The sequence below is a fragment of the Geospiza fortis genome, unplaced genomic scaffold (assembly GCF_000277835.1).
Source record: "Geospiza fortis unplaced genomic scaffold, GeoFor_1.0 scaffold174, whole genome shotgun sequence".
Lineage (NCBI taxonomy): Eukaryota > Metazoa > Chordata > Aves > Passeriformes > Thraupidae > Geospiza > Geospiza fortis.
The window spans coordinates 638,209-659,695 of NW_005054480.1; the positions used below are offsets into that span (position 1 = coordinate 638,209).

The following is a 21,487-nucleotide window of genomic DNA, read 5'->3' on the forward strand; positions in this document are numbered from 1 at the left end:
TGCTTTGAAATAAATACCACTTTAAACATCTTCATGTGCTCTGTAATTGCATTGTTAGTGAAGATTTTCATTTTTCCACCTTAATATATAGTTTGTAAGTTCAAATATCTGTGTGAGAAGTTACCTATGTTCTTCTCAACTTTGCTCTTATGAAGTCTTCAGCTTTTTATCCTGGTGCAGAGCAATGGGACTATCCTATCAAAATGCTCAAATCTGAATATAGTATTTCACATTAAATTTAGTTACTGTACTGAAAAGCTATAATACCATGTTAATTCATGGTCTTTTAGCTCTATAGACTAAAGAATCCTACTATTTTACATTTGTGGTTTCAGAGCACAATTTCTGCAACATATCTAAAAGCTTCTCGTTGAGCCTCATTATTTTTTATTTTATTTTATTACCTGGCTACACCTAAATTTAGATCTTGAAGGAGTAAACTGTACTGTTCCAAACAGCTAGCTCCTGTGAGATGTGTGCCATTGATTGAGGGCTTTTTTGTTTCATCTTATTTGGTGTATCACCAGTTATGCTAGCAACATATGTGGTGACTATTCACCATAGCCATTTTCAGAATGAGTAAAAAAGTAACTTTTAATGGTGATCACTGATCTGATTATATCCATATAGTTTTCAGGTAACTCAAGGATACCATTTCATATTGTTTCATGGTTCCATTTTCACTGATTAAACCACTTCTGTAGTCTCTTCATTTTTGGTAGAAAAGCAGTCAGCTTGGTAATCAAATTATTTTCTGAACATTCAAATAGGCAATGTCTGCTATGTTTTCTTCATCTTTCAGACATTTTGCTTTGTTTTTTAAACTATTCCTTGCTTTTCTTTATCTTGGTGAGTCTTTGGTAAAGCAGTCCCTTTTCAGATCCTTCCATGCATCCTAAGTGTTGCTGGAACATATCTATTATGGGCTGAGGAATTTTATTTATATGGGTAAGAGAGAAAGTGCTAGAAAACAAGGAATTCTGTAATATTGAAGAACATATCACATTCCTTTAGTCAGGTTTTTAAAGTAAAATAATTTTAAGGCATGATAAAAATAACGTGATTACTAAACATTCAGTGCTTTTAAGATTTGTTATACTTAGTTTTTCTTTCAAGAATAGGTCCCAAATAACACCTGACAATTAAAATTTAAAAGAAACTAAGTTTGAATGTTTCTACTTGGTTAAAGTGGATTTTTGTGTTCCTTCTGTCTTGTGTTCTCTGTGCTGGTGCACTGTGTCCAACCATCCTTCCTTCAGTATTTAATTTTGCGGGATATGTGTTTTTCCACTGTTAGCTGAAATAAAGAAGTACTATGCATTGCATAATCAGCAATGCAGTTGAAAATAACTTCAGAGCTGAAGTGCATTATGCTCTTGATCTTTCTACTGGGTCAATACCCTAATCCCAATTGAGCAACTACTGCTGAACATTTACATTTCTCCTTCAAGGGTTGAAACTTTAAATGGCATGTGTGACATTGAAGCTATTTAAGGAAGTGTCTTGCTCACCTGGTCAAACACCCATTCCTCACTGCATTTTGCCAATTCAATCCATTTTAGATGTAACCTCGGGTATGGTGAAAGACCCACCGGACGTCTTGGACAGGCAAAAATGCCTTGACGCTCTGGCTGCTCTACGCCACGCTAAGTGGTTCCAGGTTCGGAACATCATTTTACTTTCTTCTTGTAGCCTTATGAGAGATTAGTTCAGTTGCAATATGAATGTTTAACTGTGTGAAAACACTCAGCGTTGTTCATGCTAATAATACTTAATATTTCTCTGGTCCCTAAATTTAACTGTAGGAGGTTGAGTATGGAGGAGCTGCTTTATGCAGTTATTGCACATTTGACATAATTTTTTTTCCAGTCATTGAGAAGGCGATGTTGAAAGCTTGACTCGCTTGGGGTGATCATATGTTGTATATTTGTTATATATTCCATAAGGCTGCAGAGTAACTTCGCTTTAAATAATGGAATATGTGTTTAAAGCTTTGTGTTTAGATTTAAGACTTTTTTTTCTATTTCTTTTAGTACTGTTTGGTTTAGTGACTTTGCATTCTGGCAAAGGCACAATAAAGAAACCAAACAGATTCCCTTGACCTTTCAGTCTCTATACCTATTTCTTAGATCTTTACTTTATCCTTTTTATTTCTAATATAGAAAGATACTGTATTTATTGTTTCAAATGAACATGGGTCAAAGTGTATAGGGGATCAAGAAATGTTATTCTTGTATAACCTGTGCACTTTGACTTCTACCACCTTAAATTACTAACCCTGTATAAAATACTGCTGTAAATGGCAGCTCACGGAATAAAGTTGTAGAATGATTTGTTTCAATCTTGTATCTGAGCTTCCATTGAACAGTGGTGTTTTAGTCTTTCAACAACTCCTGTTTGCTATGGGTGCAGGGGTTAATTAATTGGATTTTGTATTGCTCTCAAGGCTAGAGCTAATGGTCTGCAGTCCTGTGTGATTATCATACGTATTCTTCGTGATCTCTGTCAGCGGGTTCCTACTTGGTCTGATTTTCCAAGCTGGGTAAGTAATGTTTTTTTTTAATGAGTCTTCTTAATAAAGATGTTACTACAAGGAACTTATAGGGAAGTGTTAATGCAGTTTTTAAATTCAGACATTTTCAACGCATAATGTAGGGTTTTGTTTGGGATTTTGGGGGTTTTTTGTTAACAAATACTCCAGATTCCCTCTTAAAATACCGTTTTCTAAGATTTTTCATTTGAAGCTGGAAGTTACTGGTTTTTTCCAAAAGAAATTTTCTTGTTCTTTTCTGTTCTTTGTGGGTAGATCCCTATTCTAAATTTTAGCTTTTTTTTCCGTTACTCTTTATGAAAGAACCTATTTTTTCCTAACCACCAACTCTGAATTGCTTGGACTTTGCTGAAACATATTTAAAATAATGCCAGCTGTGCCCAGATAGTTCTGTGATAACAGAAAGAAATCAAAAGAAAAAATCACAGTAATTCTTATATTTATTATGTCTCTTTCACAAGATGAAATACCACAGTACTTCAGTACAGCCTGTGGTTGTGTCATCATCATATTTTAGTCAGTGTCACTTAAATCTCTGGGTTCTATCAGGTCACCTTTCTTAATTCAGTTGAGTGTTCTTGGAGCATTCTTTTTGTGTTGACTACATTACAAATGCTCCAAGTACTAACAGATGTACAGTCTGTGGATTGGACTAAGTTATTCTGAAACAAATACGTGAAACATGCATCATGTGGAAGTAAACCTAGCTCTGACTGTTGTGTTTTGCAGACCAAATCCATTTGCACTGTGCTGCTTCCTTCTCAGTTTTGACAGGAAGAGCACTAACAGTGTTTTGATCAGTTGACTTTATTTAGATGAGAAATATTTTACAACTCCACTAAGTTTGCAGACAGTTTCATTAAATTACTTCTAATAATATTTATTGCTTCTGGAAGGGAAGCGGAGCAGTAATGTCTGTTTTTAAAATATTTAAATAGAAAAAAACTAGTGCCAGTTTCAGTACTGCATTTCATGTAAAGTAGACTAAACAAATACAGCTTAAAAGATGCCAAGTGCTCTCTTAATATCACTATGATACTGAGTTGCCAGAGAATGAACCTTGGCTGACTATCAGAAAAGTATCCTTACAACTGTTGCAATACAGAGGAGGGATATGGGTGAGGAACAAGGAATGTGGCTTCTTAACTCTGATATTATGTGTTCCAAGGAACATCCAGAAGGGAAGAGAGATAGGAAGCAGTGTGTCAGACCTCACTGTGTCTCAGTTCTCTCTGAAAGTGATTCCTAATTTGTTCCTGATGCATTCTCAGAGACGTGGATCAGCACTGAACTGTAGTCAGCTCTTCTTTTGGCCTGTAGGAAAAGTCTTACTGATAAAAACAATGACAAAATGAAAGTGGTAATTTCAGCCAGTACAGATGGAATTTCACAGATTGGAGTAATACAGTTTTCTGAATACAGATATTCTCCTACCCTCTGTACTAGAAACCTTTTACAAATGAAAGAGATGACAGAGCTGGTTCAAAAAAAAACCATAAGTGGTTGTAAAAATAGAAGTTAATAGGAAGCCCAGATGCTCTCAGTAGTAGCATTTCATGTTCCTAAAAGTAGAAACTAAATTAAAAGAATTTTGTCAGGTTCCTACACATTATTCAAATTTGAAATCCAGCCCTTTGTGCACATAAACATCAGGACATCATAATTCACATTTTCCTAGGACTGAGTTATAGACCTCAGTGTATTATATGGTGATCCAAAAGAACTAGATTTTAATATATGCAAATCCAAGATCTGCTTTTTTCTCGTTACTGATGTACCTTTGTTTCCTGCTTGAAAACATCTTAATTACTGTTGCCAAATCCTGACTGATACAACAGGAAATAACATGCTCAAGAATTGAAATCTATCAGTTAAATGGAGCTAAAATAGAAAGAAATGGACAGCCTTAGTGATTAGCACTGCCTGTAGTTACTTGTATACATCAGAATAAATATTTACACCTTGAAAGGAAGAAAAGGTAGCATTTGAACAACTGTAGATGTGATGAGGAGGACAAGGTCCAAACAACAAGAGCCTAAAAAACCTATCAAAAACTATTGTTTGAGAATTAAACTTGCCAAAGAGGTAGCAGTGAAACATCTATCTAATTCTGGGAAAGAGATCTAGGAGAAGGTAGTTCTTTCTTTTACAAATACTTTATAGGTTCTTCTGGGAAAAAATAATGTCTAATAAAAGGGAGCAATGGAAAAACATCAGTACTTAAAACACAGCTAATGATTTAAACCATTTTAACTAACATCAAATAATGTATACATTTCAGAATGTATGCATTCTGAAAATAAAATGTATACATTCAGAAAATATATATAAGGTTATATAGAGGTTTTTTTTAATACTTGTTTAGCATCTGAATTAGTATTGCTTGCTAGCCAGGAGAAAAATTGCTGTAAGCTTCAGTTTTTCTAAACTGAAGGACTAGTGAGGATATTAAGCATTTTAAGAACATTAAATGTTTGATGTTATAATTTTCTGTAGTCTTGTAGAAAAAACTATTTCTATTTTTCTAAAGCATCCTGTTTCATTAGGTATACCATGTACTGCGTTCATGTGGCTGACAGAATCAGGTGTCCCAGAGTGTTTCATACTCTCAAAAATGGTTGGACAAGTTGTCTACCTGTATATGTAGGCTACTACTGTATAAATTTCTACAAAATTCCTGAAAAACTTGTGATGAGAAGAAGCCCATCATAGAATCACTGAATTGTTCAGGTTGGAAAAGACCTTGAAGATCATCAAGTCCAATTGTTAACCCAGCACCACTAAACCATGTCCTTAATTGCCATATCCACATGTTTTGTGAGCACTTCCTGGGATAGTAACTCTGTCAACTCCCTGGGCACCCTGTTCCAGTGCTTTACAATCCTTTCAGTCAAAACTTTTTTTCCTAATATCCAATCTAAACCTTTCCTGGTACAACTTGAGGCCATTTCCTCTTGTCCTGTCATCATTTATGTGGGAGAAGAGATCACCCCCCACCTGGCTACACCCTCCTTTTAGGTGGTTATACAGAACAATAAGGTCACTCCTGAGCCTCTTTTTGTCCAGGATAAGCACCACCAGCTCCCTCTGCAGTTGGTAACAGAACTTTGTGCTCCAGATCCGTCCCCAACTCTGTTCCCCTTCTCTGGACACGTTCCAGCACCTCAGTCTCTTTCTTGTGAGGGGCCCAAAACTGAGCCCAGGATTTGAGGTATGGCCTCACCAGTGCCCAGCATAGAGGGGCAGTCACTGCCGTGGTCCTGCTGGCCACACCATTGCTGATACATTCAGGATGTCCTTGGCCTCCTTGGCCACCTGGGCCCACCCTGGCTCATGTTCAGCCACTGGAAACCAGCACCCCCAGGCCCTTTCCCACTCAGCAGCTTTCCAGCCATGCTGTCCCAGCCTGGAGCTGCAGGGGTTGCTGTGACCCAGGGACAGGACCCAGCACTTGGCCTGGTTGAACCTCACACAATTGGCCCTGGCCCATGGATCCAGCCTGTGCAGATCCCTCTGCAGAGCCCCCCTGCCCTCCAGCAGATCAGCACTCACACCCAGCTTGGTGCCATCTGCAAACTGCCTGAGGGTGCTCTCAATTCCCCCACCCAGATCATCAATAAAGATAAACAGGACTGGGCCAGCACTGACCTCTGGGGACACCAGCCGTGATGACCTCTGGGGACACCAGCCGTGACCAGCTGCCAGTATCGGTACTCATTGTTCATCTGGCACCACCTTTCTTTTTATTCATCTTTATAAAAAAACTGGGATTTCTTTTCATTTTAACCGGAAGTGTTCTACAATGTTCTTCAAAATTCAGGATTCAAAATTCTCTACTGAGGAACAGTAACAGCTTCATTGTGTCTTAGTCCGTCTTCTAATTTGGCTAAATCCTCCTGTTCTGGTCTAGGCTATGGAGCTGCTTGTGGAAAAAGCAATTAGCAGCGCGACTGGACCACAGAGCCCTGGAGATGCACTGAGAAGAGTTTTTGAGTGTATATCTTCAGGAATCATCCTTAAAGGCAAGTTGCCTTTTATGTGTACGTACACTTAACTAATCTGTAATCCTGCTCGTAATACGGTAAAGATGTGTTACTAATTAGCCTGATTATTGTAGGTGGGCCTGGTCTTCTAGACCCTTGTGAAAAAGATCCTTTTGATACACTTGCTGTAATGACAGATCAGCAACGCGAGGATATTACTTCAAGTGCGCAGGTAAGGGAATGTAGTTGTGAAGTAACTAAATTTGATGGATGGTTTTGTTTTGGTTCTGTTTTTTTTTTAATGTAGCTTTATATTGGGCATGATTTTTTTTTTCGCAGAATGTAGTTGGATCTATCCAGTCTTAAGCTAAGCATTGAACGTATCACAGGAGAGGATGTTCATAGTGCTCGTTATTGCACTGAAATAAATGTATTTTCCTGAGCAATTTATATCATTCTCATCTATATCTATATATCTAGATCTAGATCTGTAAACAGGCTTACTCTACAGCAGTATGTTACTAGATTGGAAATTTTATAAATACATCTGTGTGAGATTCATACAATAGTTATGACCATTCATGCTTGCAGTTTAAGAGGTCACTGCCCCTGCCTCTTCATTTGATCCTTTTGCTAATGATTCCTGATCACTTGTCACCTAAGATGGCATGTGACAAGCCTTGGCTGCTTCCGTGCAAGCCCAGAAGCCCAAACACAAGTACATTAAGCTAAGATGCTGCACTTACAGAAGCAGCAAAAGTGATATACACATTTTATTGTATTGATTTTGTTGGGGGATAGAAAGATGGAATAATTAGAGCTAAGGGTAATATCACACATCACTGATGTTCTTCCCTAATTGTTTGATAAAGTGCTCAAAATGGACGTTTGTTTGTAACACAAGTGATTTTCTGTACTGTTTTTCTAGTTTGCACTGAGACTCCTTGCGTTCCGTCAGATACACAAAGTTCTAGGAATGGATCCGTTACCACAGATGAATCAACGCTTCAACATCCATAATAATCGTAAAAGGAGAAGGGACAGTGATGGGGTTGATGGGTTTGAAGCAGAGGGAAAGAAGGACAAAAAAGATTATGATAACTTTTAAAAATGTTGGTCATCATTGCTAATATTGATGGTAATGAAAAGTCCATTGTTACCTTACTTCTACTTCATTCATAATGATGTCTGTTTAAAACATCCAAAACCAGCTTCTGAATTAGATTTGGAAGAGAACAACCTAGCTCTTCTGTAAGATTCTAAATATTTTAATTGGATGTACTGTACCAGACAAATTATGGATGGAAAGACTGCAAATGGAAACTTGTCATAGGAAAACACAGTTTTCCTTCATTGCATTTTCTTTAAATGTGTTGCTAAGTTTAGTATCTTTTCGTCTTTTTTTTTGTCTTTGTTATTAACAAGTGCATTGTCTTCCTATCTTGACTGTATTTAACGCAGCATTTGTGCTTCTGTTGCTATGTGTATTTTGACATTTTATTTAGAAGTATTTTTGTTTGCCTTTGACACTAGTTGTATGAGTTACTTTGTGTTAGGTAGTAAAACAGTTCCCTTCCCAATTAATATTTTACAGAAGTTTTTTTTTCCTTTTTTTTTGTAAAGTGAGACTGCAGGATCATGTTTTTTTCTAAATGTGAAGGGGTTACAACACATAATTGTCCTGCCATTTGAGTGCTCAGAATTAAATGTTTTTGCCAATCTTGTGGCATTTGTCTCCTTAGTGTGATATAACGGTGTAATTAAGACAAATTTGTGTTAATCTGATCGAGTTTGCTGTTAGTTGTGCATTAGCAGTATAAAAGCTAATATATACAGTATGGTCTTGCAACAGTTTTAAAGCCGCTGCATAATTGATCAAAGATTTGCATGATGGGTTTTGGTTTTTTTTTTATAGAAGGGCTTTAAAAACTATTATCTTAGGTTAAATGCTTAGGTCTTTGTATGATTGACTTTGTGACATAGCAAGGCCAAAAAATAACTTTCTGAATTTCTTTTCTCAACAAGCAAAGGTGGGCATTTTCCATTTAGACAAAGTTAGTAATTCTTTTCAGTCAACTTTGTCAATATGGTATTAATGCCTTTCAGCCCTTAAAATAAATGTTTGTCATATCAGTGCCTGTGAGGTTATTCCTTATATCTGTTCCTGTATAAACTTTCTGTGATTTTTTTTCAATAATTCAAAATTTAAAAGTGAAGTATTACTTAAAAAGTGAAGGTTATCAAAGAAAAAAACCCAGAAATTTATTTGCTGTGGCCATAGTGTATGCTTATGTCTCTTTCAAAAATCTAAATATAGCAGTGGTGTAAGTTAAGTTACATCATACTGTTGATGTATGCTCTGGTACACAGGTGTGATTTGTTGTCACAGCACTACAGTGGAATACACAAATAAAAGTTAAAATTTATTAAACAACTAAAATTCATTACACAGTGGAAACTGAAGTTTCACTTATTCTGTTAAATGTGTATTATGTTTTGTTGCAAACCCATAAAACACAGATTAACATAGACTAACATTCCGGTAGCTACTTTATTGATGGCTGTAGGAGAGTGTCACATGTGACAGATAATTTGTTATTTCTGATACTGTTTTATTTAGAAAAGCCCAACTTCTGTTCCATTTCAAGGTCGAATTTATCTTTGACCTTTTTAATAAGCAACTATTGGAGCAGGGGGCGTGTTTCTGTTCCCAGCATCTACTGCTAACCAGTGTGGGCCTATGGAATAAAAATACAGTATTTTAGAAAAATAGAGGGAATTTAAAGACTTAAAAAAGAAAAACACTTAATAAAAGTGTTCTGTGAGCATCAGAGTGCAATTTTCAAGGGAGTGATTATAAGGGGTTAGCATATAAAACTAAAGCTTTCTCATTGTAGGAAAGCTTTCTAAATAATTAGAAATACAAAAGGCAGAAATGCTTCGAAGTTACTTTAAAAAAATTACACTCATTTCGTTGTCCAGCCTTCATGCATAGCTCCAAGCATATGCTTGTTCTAGGGGATATCTTGCTGCCGTCGTGTCTAGTTAGCCATTACTATTTATTTTGAAAGCTACAGGTGCTATTCATGTGGCTAGTTCAACTCCATACCAAAGTTTCTTTCCTCATAAAGCAAACTTGTCTATTCAGGAATGTGACCCTAAAATATAGGATTAAAAAGGTCAAAGATGTATTTTGGATTTTCTGTATTTTTGTTCTACTGGCTTTTAGCTCCTAACCAGTTTCTGGATCTTTTGAAATATTGTATACTTAAAGTGATTCCACATTAAATATGAAGCTGTGACCATGATTTTTGTGCTGTGTGGTGAAAGGTGAATTCACAGTTTGTTTCCGGTGTTCATGCCCATTTTAATGGATAACTTCTGACACTTGTTAACAAAACTAAGAATGTAAAAACAAGGTTTTCAAAAGTACAGAGCTAGCTTTGACTTAAATACTGCACTGTGCGCTTGGGAAGGCAAAACTGACTAAATGAGCATTTTAAATACCCTGTGTTTTGGTAATACTGGCAGTTTACTAGTAAGTACTATTTACATTTTTTATTCAGCAGTGCTGTGCATTAAATCCACAATTACAAACACTGAAGTCCTCATTCACAAAAGGGAAATGTACACAGGAAGGATATTCCCCCCCATGCTCACTTTAGAGGAACAGTTTGTGAACATGTGAGCTGTTCTGTTTCAAAGCTTTTTTGAATTTTGACTTGTCTTCATAGTCCATAAGTGTGTCTTGTCTGTGAGCAGCGTGGTTTCACATGGATCTGTGCATACAGGCGCTGCTAGAAATTAAAGTCTGTTAGACATAGTCTATCAACTTCTTGCCCTTTTATGAAATTCTAGATGAACAGTTAAACTTGCAGAACTATTGAATATGATGCATTCCTTTGCAGCTTCTATTTTTAGACCTTTTACTTCTTAAAATTTTTCTGCCTAGAAAACTTCCAGCAGTTGGAATCAACTTTAAATATTCCTGCAAAAATGTGCATGCATATTCAACATTCTTATTGCTGGTTGAATATCTGCTGATCATTAGTCTGCTAAGTAGTCACACAATGCCGAATTCGTATTCAAACAGATTTAAATAGCATAGCATTAATAGTGGTGGGCAATAGACAAACTTAGCAATGGTTTCTTCCATTTATATTTCCGTTTTAGAAAGTGATAGAGTCAAGAAAAACATGTTTTCCTTCAATTTTTTTAAAATGATAGCTGTAAGCCCAAGAGCTTTCTAGCCAAAAAGAGTAGCAAATTAAATTTCTCCTGAGAGATTCTTCTATAGAGCTCAGAAGATCTTTTTATCCTTCAGTGTGGTATTTCTTAGACTTTCAAAATTAAAGAGATAGCTGGTCTTTTTGGGAAAGAAAAAAAATCCAAGGAGTGTTCTCTATGGACTAACTACAGCAGTTTTGATTTATATCCAGATGAAAATCAGACTTCCATTCTATAAATATCTGTATTCTTACATTTTCTTCCACTTTTTTCACTTGCATTATGGAAGTCTGAGAGAAGCTTGCTGTTGTTTATTGAACTTTCTGATTGTTTACAGTTTGCATTTGAAGAAACACTGCCCTAATAATACTCAACAAGTGTCCAGTTGCTACCAAGACCAAAAGTCAGCGTTCTTCAGGGACTGGCAGCTCTTGCTGGGGATGTTGACCCTGCACAGTGCATACCTTCCCACATGTCATGGTCCTTACATACCTGTGTTAGTAAGGGTCATCATTTGGAAAGATCTTTAACACTTGTGTTTTCTTAAACTTTTGCAAAGCCATGGCCACCAGTATTTATTGCAGGGTAGCTTAAAGCATACCAGCTTGCAGAGGCTCAGCCCCTAGCTTAAATACTTTCATATATATTCTGCATCAGTCCTGTTTGAGGTTGATACCTTGAATCACAATAAACATAGGATGGCATCAAGAAACCTTTGTGGATTTTGTAAGTTTTCTATAATTAAAAATCTAAGACTGCAGAACGGAGTAACTGATCAAGAAAAAATAAATGGGTTTTTCTACAGTAAAAAAGTTTAACATTAAAAGTGAGACAAAAGGTCTCTTGTTTTGACACAAGAATCACAAACCTTGCTCCTTATATCACCTCTTTTGTTTCCTTTTCTGCATGCTGTATTGTGTTTGTATCAATAGTATGCATATATAATCAAACTATGTAAGACAGCCTTATTCACAGACTTTACTTCTGGCGCACATTTAAGTTTGACAGTAATTTTCTGGTTATACAAGTTAATGAACACTGTGGGAGAGATGAAGGTACCTCAATACAGGAGTTTACTATGTGTTACGCACTCCTGGGCTATGTGCTGCCACAAAAGGGTATGGGTTTCATCAGAGGTGCAGGTCCACAGTTGCCAGTCCTACATGGATACCTCAGCATGGCTTAGGATGTTGTGTTCACATATTTTCACATGTGAGAGAAAAGCCAGGTACACCTAAGAACTGGAGCCAGAGTGATCCAGGATGTTGCCACTATAGTCATGTGAAACTGCAGCTTCAGGAAGGTGGGATAATCATGGTGGTATCAGCAGTAGAAAGTGCTTGTCACAAGAAAAGTGTCTGTGATAAATAAATGCCATTCCACTTTCTACCAATAACTTCAATAATTTATTTTATTTGTAAGTGGAAAGGGAATAAACTACAATAGAACAGACTTTTCTGTATTGTCAGGAAGGGACCTACAGTCATGTCCAGTTTGCCTGCCCACTCAGGGCTGGCCACGTTCCAGCACGTTGCTAAGGGCACTGTCCAGATGCTTTTGAACACTGACTGGCTGGGCATCGACCACTTCTCTAGGAAGCTGTTCCAGTGCTTGACCACCCTCTCTTTATAGAAATGCCTCCTAATGGCCAGGAAAGCTCTCCTGGTGCAGCTGTGAACTGCTCCCTCCTGTCCTGTCCCAGGATTACAGGGAGGAGAGCTCAGCACCTCCCTGTGGCCTTCCCCTCTTCAGGAAGCTGCAGAGAGCAGTGGGGTCACCCTTCAGCCTCCCTTTCCCCAAACTGGACAAGCCCGAGTTCCTCAGCTGGTCCTCACAGGAAGTTCCTTCCAGCCTTCCCACCAGCTTTGTTTTCCTCCTCAGGAAGCACTGAAGGACCTTCCCCTCCTCCTCCACCTGCAGGGCCCAGCAGGCCCCAGGCGAGGCCGCCCCGAGGCTCAGCCCAGCGGGCCCATCCCCTCCCTGGGCCGGCTGTGCCCTGCGCGGTGCTAGCCCCACCTCCCTCTGCGGCTGTCCAGCCACTCCTCTCCCACTTCATCCCTGTGCTTGGCATCACCCCATCCCAGGTGCAGAATCCAGCTTTTGAACTTCTTAAATTTCCTTCCATTAGAAAAGGCAGGAGGGGAACAAAACCAAAAAACCAAACACGAAAAATGGCAACAGAAAGAGCAGAACAAATTAAATAGGTCCAACAGAAAGAACAGAACAAATTAAATAGGTCCAACTCAAGAAATAAGATGGGGAAAGCCATTAGAGAGCTACAAATCAAAAGTAAAATAAAAAGGAAAAAAAATACATCAATACTCAACAACAATCAGCTCCAAAAATAGTGTAGGAAATCAAAGAGAAAGGCTCTGTTTCATCAGAGAGCATGATTGGCCACTCATGCAGCAACTGCAGCACTCCACAAAAACAGTAGAAAAAAGCTCCAGGTGATTAAGGAGTTTAAGACTGAAATGGTTTAGGCCAGTGTAACTGAGGTGTTAAATATATTACATTCCACGTACAGCAAGTGAGCTGCGGGAAAAGGTGGAGGAAAAGCTGAAGAGTTTTTACTGACTTTCCATGCACCTCTCCTGCTTCACAGACAAAACTACATCTGGAGTCCATGCTTTGCTCCCTTGCCTGTGAATGGAGTGTGTTAAAGAGTGTGTGAGGACACTTCTTGACACACTTGCAAACCTAGGTGAATGCTCCACATACAAAAAGAAAAGTGCAGGTTTATGTGCCAAGTCCTCAGGGCTGTTTGAAGTGTCCCTGTGTGGTCCCAGCAGCAGAGAGTGCTGTGTCCTCAGCAGCAGCTCCCACTGGAAAGCCAGAGCTCGTTCTCCTCTTTCTGTGACAAGCACGAAGGGAAAACTGTGATGTTTTATCTATTACAGTGTTCCTCTCTATTGCTAAAGTATGCATTTTTAAATAATTTTAAAATAATTCTTTAACTATGCACCAAAGTCATCATGGTAGCAAAACCCCAAATAAAATTTGCTAGTGATTTAGAAGACAGCAGTGGTTAGAAACAGCCAGGACTATATCCTGAATAAATTAGAAGTAAATACTTTAGGGGTGTAAAGAAATTACACAAGACAGAGTAGGCTTAGCAGAAGGGAGAAGAGAGACTCGATTTTGAGTCACTGAGGGCTGCCAAGAAGAAATTTTGCAAAGTAAGGATTCCCACTGAGGAAGGCAACCTGAGAAAGAGGTTATAAAGGGAGAATTGATAAAATGTGTGTCGAAAGACTATATCTGGCAAATTATTGAGAACAGGAGGATAGGGGCACCTCAGATAAAAATCTTGTGTGAGGGGGTGGTGTGTGGTTTTCCTTTCTTGTATCCATTTCTTAAGAAATTTCTTGCAGCTGCTGTCAGGGGTGATTTCAGGGCAATAGATTCAGGATAAGCATTCCTTACATGACAGTGGTAAATCATAAATCAGGATTCTGGATGCTTTAACTAACGTCCCCAGCAGGTTCTCCAACGTGTCCAAAGGCATAAGATGAGCCAATTTACAAGCTATGGGACCAGTTCAGAGCTCCTGTTACAGGAGTAGCCAGGGCTGAACTGTTTTCCAAGAAGCAGTGATGCATTCAGAGAACACAGACCTTAAACCCAATGGTTTGGGACAAAGTCCACGCAATATAATTCTGCCAGTCCTCTGCTGGTTTATATATTCTCCCTGAGGAAAAGTCCCTCTACAAATTTCACCGACACACCAGGAAAAAATAAATTTAAAATAACTTATTTCCGTAGAAAAACCTGGAGTTCTGGAAGTGCAGGTGATTTCTGAAATCCTCAAAAAAAATGTTTCCAAATACCCCTCTGACATTCAGGCATGACATTGCCATATGGATATCAGCATGAATATTTTAATTCTAGCATAAATACATTTTAATTCTAGAAAGTTTGGTCAAGAAACTTTCCAGGAGCCCAAATATAAAAACCATAGCAATTGCAAAGAAAAATATTCTATTAAATCAGAAGCATTTGTTAACAGGGAAGAATACACAGATTTATGAGATTTCTTTTACAAAATTTACTGCTTCTATAAAGTTTGGTGCTTCAAAGACTTGTTTGTCGTAGCCAAATAGAAGTGTGCCTTGCTTAGACAATGGCCTTTTTGAAGTCAGGGACAGTAAAGGGAAGCCTCATGTTTGTGTTTTGCCATGAGTTTCTGCTAAAGAGCATGTAGCCTTCCTGCAGGGGTAGTTTGTGCCTGTTTCTCAGATTATCTGGGCTGGATTTTTTAGTTGCAGCAGTTGTATGGGAGGTGAGGATGACAGCATGAGCTGGATGGCTTCCTTCTTTGCCTGACATCCATGATTATTGACACACACATGTATTTTGCATTAGGAAATCAAAAGCCAAGAGTAAGTCAAGGGCCTGGTGGGCAAAGTAAAACCAGCACATTTTTTCACTGTGGTCATGCACTAGATACAATTTTCACTGATAAAGGAAAGAACAGAAGAGCCAGGACACAGCCAGTAAAAGCTTTCAAGTCTGTGTCCTTCCCACAGAGAAGAGGTAACTGTGTAGGCCTCATAGCGAGTATTTCTCCCCATGGATATGCTGGAACTGACCCATCCTATACCCTGTAATTTGGACACTGGATGGGTCTCACTGGCTTTGCTTTGCTTCTGCTCATGCCCAGCAGGAAAAGTCCTGCACAAGAGCAACTATATAACTAGATGGACCAGATTCCTAGCTAGTGACAGACAGCTGGACATCTTTCCCAAGGACTTTTCATCCACATTGCATTTGGAGAAGTGACTTGGGAAGAAAACCAGGGCTGCCCAAGGACACCTTGGCAGATTTGTTTCCTCCACCCAGCTTAGGGACTGCCGTCAATTGGAAGCTGAATGTTGCTTTTTTTCTTTTGTGGGATTCATTCCAAGACAGGAGGGTCAATTCACATCTTTTGTTATCAGAAGGGTTGCACTTAAATTTATCAATCCTGTTATTTACGAGCTCATGATCCTTGGATGTCCCTTTGCACTGCAGGTTTAGAAGAAACAAGGGTGAGAGGAGAGCCCTGCCATAATTTTGCCTCACATCCAGCCATGGTGTAGGCTTTTTCCTGATGCAGATGGGGTTTGGCTCACCCTTTGTGTATTGCTAAGGATAAGAAATACCCAGTCTGAAGTAATTTCTGTTCACAACATTTTGGAGAATAAAATAAAGAAGTTCACCACATGACAAAGAAGTTTGTGTGTGCTCACAAACAAGTAATTGTGTTTGCCTCAAAATAGCTAAAAAAGGTGGGGAACTTCCCTAACCCTTGTATTCTTGTTTGTGACACCTGGGTGAGTAGAGTTATTAAAAAATTACTCACTTCCTCTTCTCCCACTTGTAGCTATTAAGAGAAGGTAATTTTGCTATTCGATGTGAGGTGCTTTGTTCCCTGAGTTTTCACAACTCTCACAGCAATATTTTGTTTTCCATCCTCAAGTTTAGGACATGTAATTCCCAGCTGCATCTCTATGGCTAAAGTAAACACTCTGGTCCAGGGTGTGTTCTCAGCAGTTAATGCCTCTGCCCCGCTCTCCACGGTGTAGCTGTTAATTTGGTCTTGCACTCTTCTTTGTGGATATTTTGGAACTGTATGTCCCAAATGGCAGATGAACCTCTCTGGTTAGAATGGTTAGGAAGGTTAGCTCTGGAAGGCCCTGGTAGAACAAAAACATTCAGTAATTAAGGGATGGACACAAAATGGCACTGGTCTGTATTGCTACCCCTGAAGGAAGTGCTGCTTGCCATCTGAGTCATGATGTGTGGCCGTGTGGGACATCCCAGATGGCTTTACTTGAGAAAAAAATTGCATCTCTTTCAACCACCTTCAGGGAGGAACTGGGCACATAGTATCTCAGGACTGAGATGTGGGATAGAACAGGAATCAGGGCCAGATATTTCAGCTGAGGAAAGCTAGAGTAGATCTGCTTTCCCTCTACCCAGAGAGATTAGGTTCTCACAATGAGGAGTAGAAAACTGCTTAAGAAATTGAATCACACAACACAATCAGTAGAGAAAGGCCACTGCAACAAAGATAAAACATAAAAAGTTTATATAGGACAGCATTACACAATCTCTGACCATATACTTCAAAAATGGGCTCATCACAAAAGTGACAGACTGCAATCTGAACCAAGTTCAGAAACTAATTTCTGAAGGACACTGGAAGTACTGGAAAATGAAAATGTCACTGTGGATACAGTCTTAGAAGTAGTATCTTAGAGAAGAGTCCTTTTATGGTTTTGTTGTTGTTTTCTTTTTTTTTAGAATTGTCTTAACGTACAGAAAGCTAATGTTCATGACTTTTCACAGAAAATTCTCTTGGCCTGTATAAAGAGGTAGCTGCTGGCTGTCTGTAGACTGTTTTGGTGACCTTCTCCCAGAGGACATCTCAGTACATTCCTCATTTCTGATTTTTTGTCCCTGCTAGCTCCCAGTAATCTGACTTCCAGCTTCATCTTAAGTCTTCTTTATTTCTTGGATACAGAACAATGCAAATATTGATCTCAGCCACTTTAGTGTGTTGTCTTAAAATACTGAAGTCCTAAACTGAGTTACTTAATTGAACAATATAAACAGGGAATATCAGACCCAGTGTGCATGGCAGATCTCTGTATACTCAAGGTAAATCCAACACTTTTGGGACGGCTCCTCCCTTCTGAGCTGCACACAAGCATCTGCAAGGCTCTGTGAAATGTCAGAGTAACTGTATGGGTACAACAGAAATACCCAGATTTGCACACCTAAGTGCAGTTCTTCTGGTAAGGTCCCCACAAATGTGAAAATAAGAAAAATCAAACTGTACACACTGGTAGATTTTCTGACTAGAAAGATCATGAAACCTTGACAAATGGCAATTGTTTGAGATTCTCTTTTGAGATGGTACTTCAAATTCCTTACCTCTGTCACCACTGGAGTTGCATGTACTAGAAGTAGTGTCCAGACCTGGATCCAGCCATGATGAGAGTTCAAAGGTGAGCACAGCTGCAGGTTCCTGCCTCTGATTTACCACTCTGGAATGGGAGTTATGCACACCTGTGACTTTGCAGCTCTGTAGCACAGCAAAGACTCCCTCTATTTTCTTCAAAAAGAGGAAATGGGGAGTAGAAATTAGACATAGTCATGCAAGTTTGCTCAACGCTCATGAATGGCTTTAAAAATTCATTACATCTGTTCTACCTACACCAAAGCACCCACAACACACAGTGGCCCGCACCCCCTGACTACCCAAGCACCCTTTGCACTCTCCAAGGCACTGAGACTTACAAAGGCCCAGGCTCAGAAAAGTTGAAATGTGATACAAAGAGCTGTGTTCAGTGATCTTCACCAACTGTGTTCCAGATCCTGCCTAGGATATCCTTATACAGGATACTTCCCATAGCCAAGGAAATGCTGACGAGGAGGACTGCCACAAAGGAAAATATGAGATACCACTTGCAGTTAAGAGGATCACTGAAAGAAAACTGCTAGAGAAGCTGCAAACAGCTCTTTGTGTCTCCCTTCCATCAGCTGTTGTGCCACCGAGCCTGGGCACAGCTGAGAATTCAGCCCAAAGAATTATTCAAATTAATAGCCTGCGAATTTTTTAAACAAAATAATCTCTCTTTATAGAAAGAGCAGAGCTGGTCTGTGAGTTTCCCTCCTGCGGCAGCATTAAATTCTGTGATTATACTTCTAGAAATAGAAAAGTATCAGGATGAAATGGCAACAGTTAAATGCCATATATTCTTCACCCACTACAGACAATCTAGAACATGGCTTTTTAAAAGTTTTACTGTTATACATTTGCATGATTGTCACGGATTTACACATAAAATTGAACAAAAGTAAATTACATTATTTGATAAGCTCTTTTTCTTTTTAATGGATTGAAGTCATTAGCAGCATGGAACAACACTTCCCATGTAGAAGAAACATGGGAAGACCTATCCTTTTAATGCACCATTCCAGGAACTTCAGTTTGTTGTAGAAATTTTATTTTAGAAGTCTTTATCAGTGAAGATCCCAATTGATTGAACATCATCGAACTGTCTTATTTCCTTGTTGGTATGGAGCAACTTGAAACAACACAGAGTGACAATGCTGAAGAGAAGGACCGTATTAAAATGACAAAAAAGTAAGTATGTAAATACATAAGTGAGAGGCAGTAGAGGACTATTGGGGGAGCATAAAGACAAGGGGGGGAAGGAGGGCACTCTGAAAGACCAATTTCACCCTGGCCAAGCTGAATTTCTGAGGTGCTCTGAGCACTGGACAGTCTCTTGAGGCTGTTTCTTAACAAGGAATTTATTTGCTGTCCCCATTGCCTTTAGAAGGAACCTATTTCCTTCCAGTGTCTGCAGGAGGAATCTACAGAGATGAGGTGGCTGGGCTGAAGTTGGCTTTTGTGAGTACTCCCCACAGATGCTCCAGATTTCAGAAGAGAAAGTGAGAATACATTGTTGTTCCTGGGGAGAGAGAAGAACATGGAAGCCCTTGGTGCTTGGCAATCTGCTGGGCAAAGAGTCAGGGTTGCAGTTGGTCCTTTCAGATGCTAATGTTCTTCTCTGAATTAAGTTAACTTGCTTGCAATAGCTTTATTTCTTCCATTCCAGAAAAGATGAACTAAGGGGGGATCCAAATCTGGTCCCCAAATTCTACCAAAAAGGCTTCAAATCCCTTCTGCAATGGGTTCAGTCCCACATATTTTGTATCCTGGAGAGCAAACCCCATGATGAAGCACTCCCTGTTCATCCCATGCTGACCATGTGGGTATTTTGCTGATAGAGAATAGCAGTTCACTCATTTTTTTTTTTATGTATGGTTTTTTTTCATGACAAGATGAAGAATGAATTCCCATGTGCTGTGTGGGAATTAAGGCTCCTTTTGCACTTCTGATCAGAGTTAAGACTCTGGCCTGGTGTCAAAACATCCCTTCCTCTTTGAAAAATGCTATGTCAGTAAGTAGCTGATTTTTGCTTTAGTGTGCTGTAAACCTCAAGGCGTGCTGAGGTATTCACATTATTCCCACTCTAAATTCAGGTATTTTAAAAGACTTTTAAAATATGTTATTCTCTTTCTTTAAGTACCTAATACACTGGAGAGCACAGAGGTGGTGTCCCACATTTCCCCTCACCCTGGATTTGCACCAGTTGAATCCCATGGGGTGTACTTTTGACCTATGCAGCTGAGGTCAGATGCAACATAAGGAATGATGTGGAAGCAGCTGTGGAGAGAAACATGAGAGCTCTTCAGCATGGGATCCCATACCAGGATAGCCTTTGTTGTAAAACTATCAATGAAAGCTAATCTCTGAGTTGTTTTGAGCTTTTTTTTCCAGAGAGAAAGTGATTAAATCCAAAAGACTTCTCATTCCTTGACTCTGAAAACAGGGAAATAGCTTTATTTCTGAATTGAAACAGTCCCTCTATTTAACTTTTGTAAATGCTGTCTTATAAATATGTAATCTTTTTTTCTTCCTGCTGTAGTTTTCCTAGGTCTGGGTTTGGAGCAAGGTAAATAAAGTGAAGTACTAAAACAAAAAGCAGGGGGAAATGATAGGAAAAGTGCTTATCACTAATACTTGAAGGAGCTGTTGATATTCACATCCTATGGTCTACTGAAGTTTGCAAAATATTTTTTTGTAAAAATATTTCCATAAAGTTGACTCTGCACGAATTGTCGCCTGGGTTACCATTTGCCATTTGAATTGCTGGGTAGTCTTGCTGCATTGCCACAGGCCGTTTACAATATTTGCATTGTTCTGTATCCATAGAAAAATTAGGCTTTTAAACGCAACCTACATACCAGTTAAACCTGGTGTATATTTACAGCTCTCATTATACAGTGTTCAAAGACAACATTCCAGGGAGGCTGTGGCTGTAACACATTAAATAGGCATTGGGCAGAGGACTTCTCGAGATGTATCAGCAGTCACGTTTTAGAGGGTTTTGAGGATTATTGAATGGAAAGTGTGTTTTACGTCATTTTTCTTGCACTTCTCCTGCCATCAGTAACACTATGCATCTCGATGCCTTGTTTAGGTTTTCCTTAATGCTGAGTTGCTTTGAGTGTGCACAGATACAACACAGGCATTTGGCAGCTGAGTGAGAAACAGTGCAATAGATGAGTAAAACGAAGTTTACATGCGATGTTAGGAATAAAATCTTTACTGTGAGGGGGGTGAGGCAGTGGCGTAAGAGGCATACTAGTAGGAATGTAAAGCCGATAATTACGTGCAGGTTGCCCAGAGAAGCTGTGGATGCCGCATCCCTGGCACTGCTCAAGGCCGGGCTGGATGGGGCTTGGAGCAACCTGGTGGAAGGTATCCCTGCCCACAGCAGGGGAGTGGATCCAGATGAGCTTTAAGGTCCTTTACTCCTTTACAGCCCAAACCATTCTGCGATTTTATGACTCTGTGGAAGTGACGGCTGGGTCAAGGAACAGGCCAGGAGCGGGAGGTCCCTGCAGCTACACAAAAAGGTACGTGGTTACCCCGAAACTGAGAGAGCGGCGGGGGATCCCCGTTGGCTCCAGAGCCCTGTTGGCTCTGCCCTCAGCCCCGCAGGCGGAGGGCAGAGCTGTGCGGAGCACTTGCAGAGCATTTGCGGGGCATTACCCGAGCACCCCGGACACCCCAGAGCCCCGCGGCTGCTGAGGGCGCGGGCCACGCCCCGTGAGGGCGGGTGCGGCTGGGGGGGGGGGGCCCCAAAAGGGCGGGGGGCGG

The 21,487-nt window shown here is 39.5% G+C and overlaps 2 protein-coding genes across 2 annotated transcripts in view; both read left to right on the forward strand.

Annotated features, from left to right (window-relative positions):
• The window catches only part of ZFR (zinc finger RNA binding protein), a gene marked incomplete at its 5' end in the record, with an annotated part of 28,850 nt that extends 19,008 nt beyond the window's left edge, over positions 1 to 9,842 (forward strand). Inside the window, 5 exon segments of the mRNA XM_031063076.1 lie at positions 1,563 to 1,660; positions 2,447 to 2,542; positions 6,462 to 6,573; positions 6,669 to 6,766; positions 7,463 to 9,842. Coding sequence (XP_030918936.1) covers positions 1,563 to 1,660; positions 2,447 to 2,542; positions 6,462 to 6,573; positions 6,669 to 6,766; positions 7,463 to 7,642 — 584 coding nt within the window.
• An 8,988-nt stretch (positions 9,843 to 18,830) lies between these two features.
• The window catches only part of MTMR12 (myotubularin related protein 12), a 33,838-nt gene continuing 31,181 nt past the window's right edge, over positions 18,831 to 21,487 (forward strand). Inside the window, exons 1-2 of the mRNA XM_031063077.1 lie at positions 18,831 to 18,898; positions 19,377 to 19,533. Of these exons, the coding sequence (XP_030918937.1) occupies positions 18,831 to 18,898; positions 19,377 to 19,533 (225 nt within the window). The remainder of the gene's footprint in view (positions 18,899 to 19,376; positions 19,534 to 21,487) is intronic.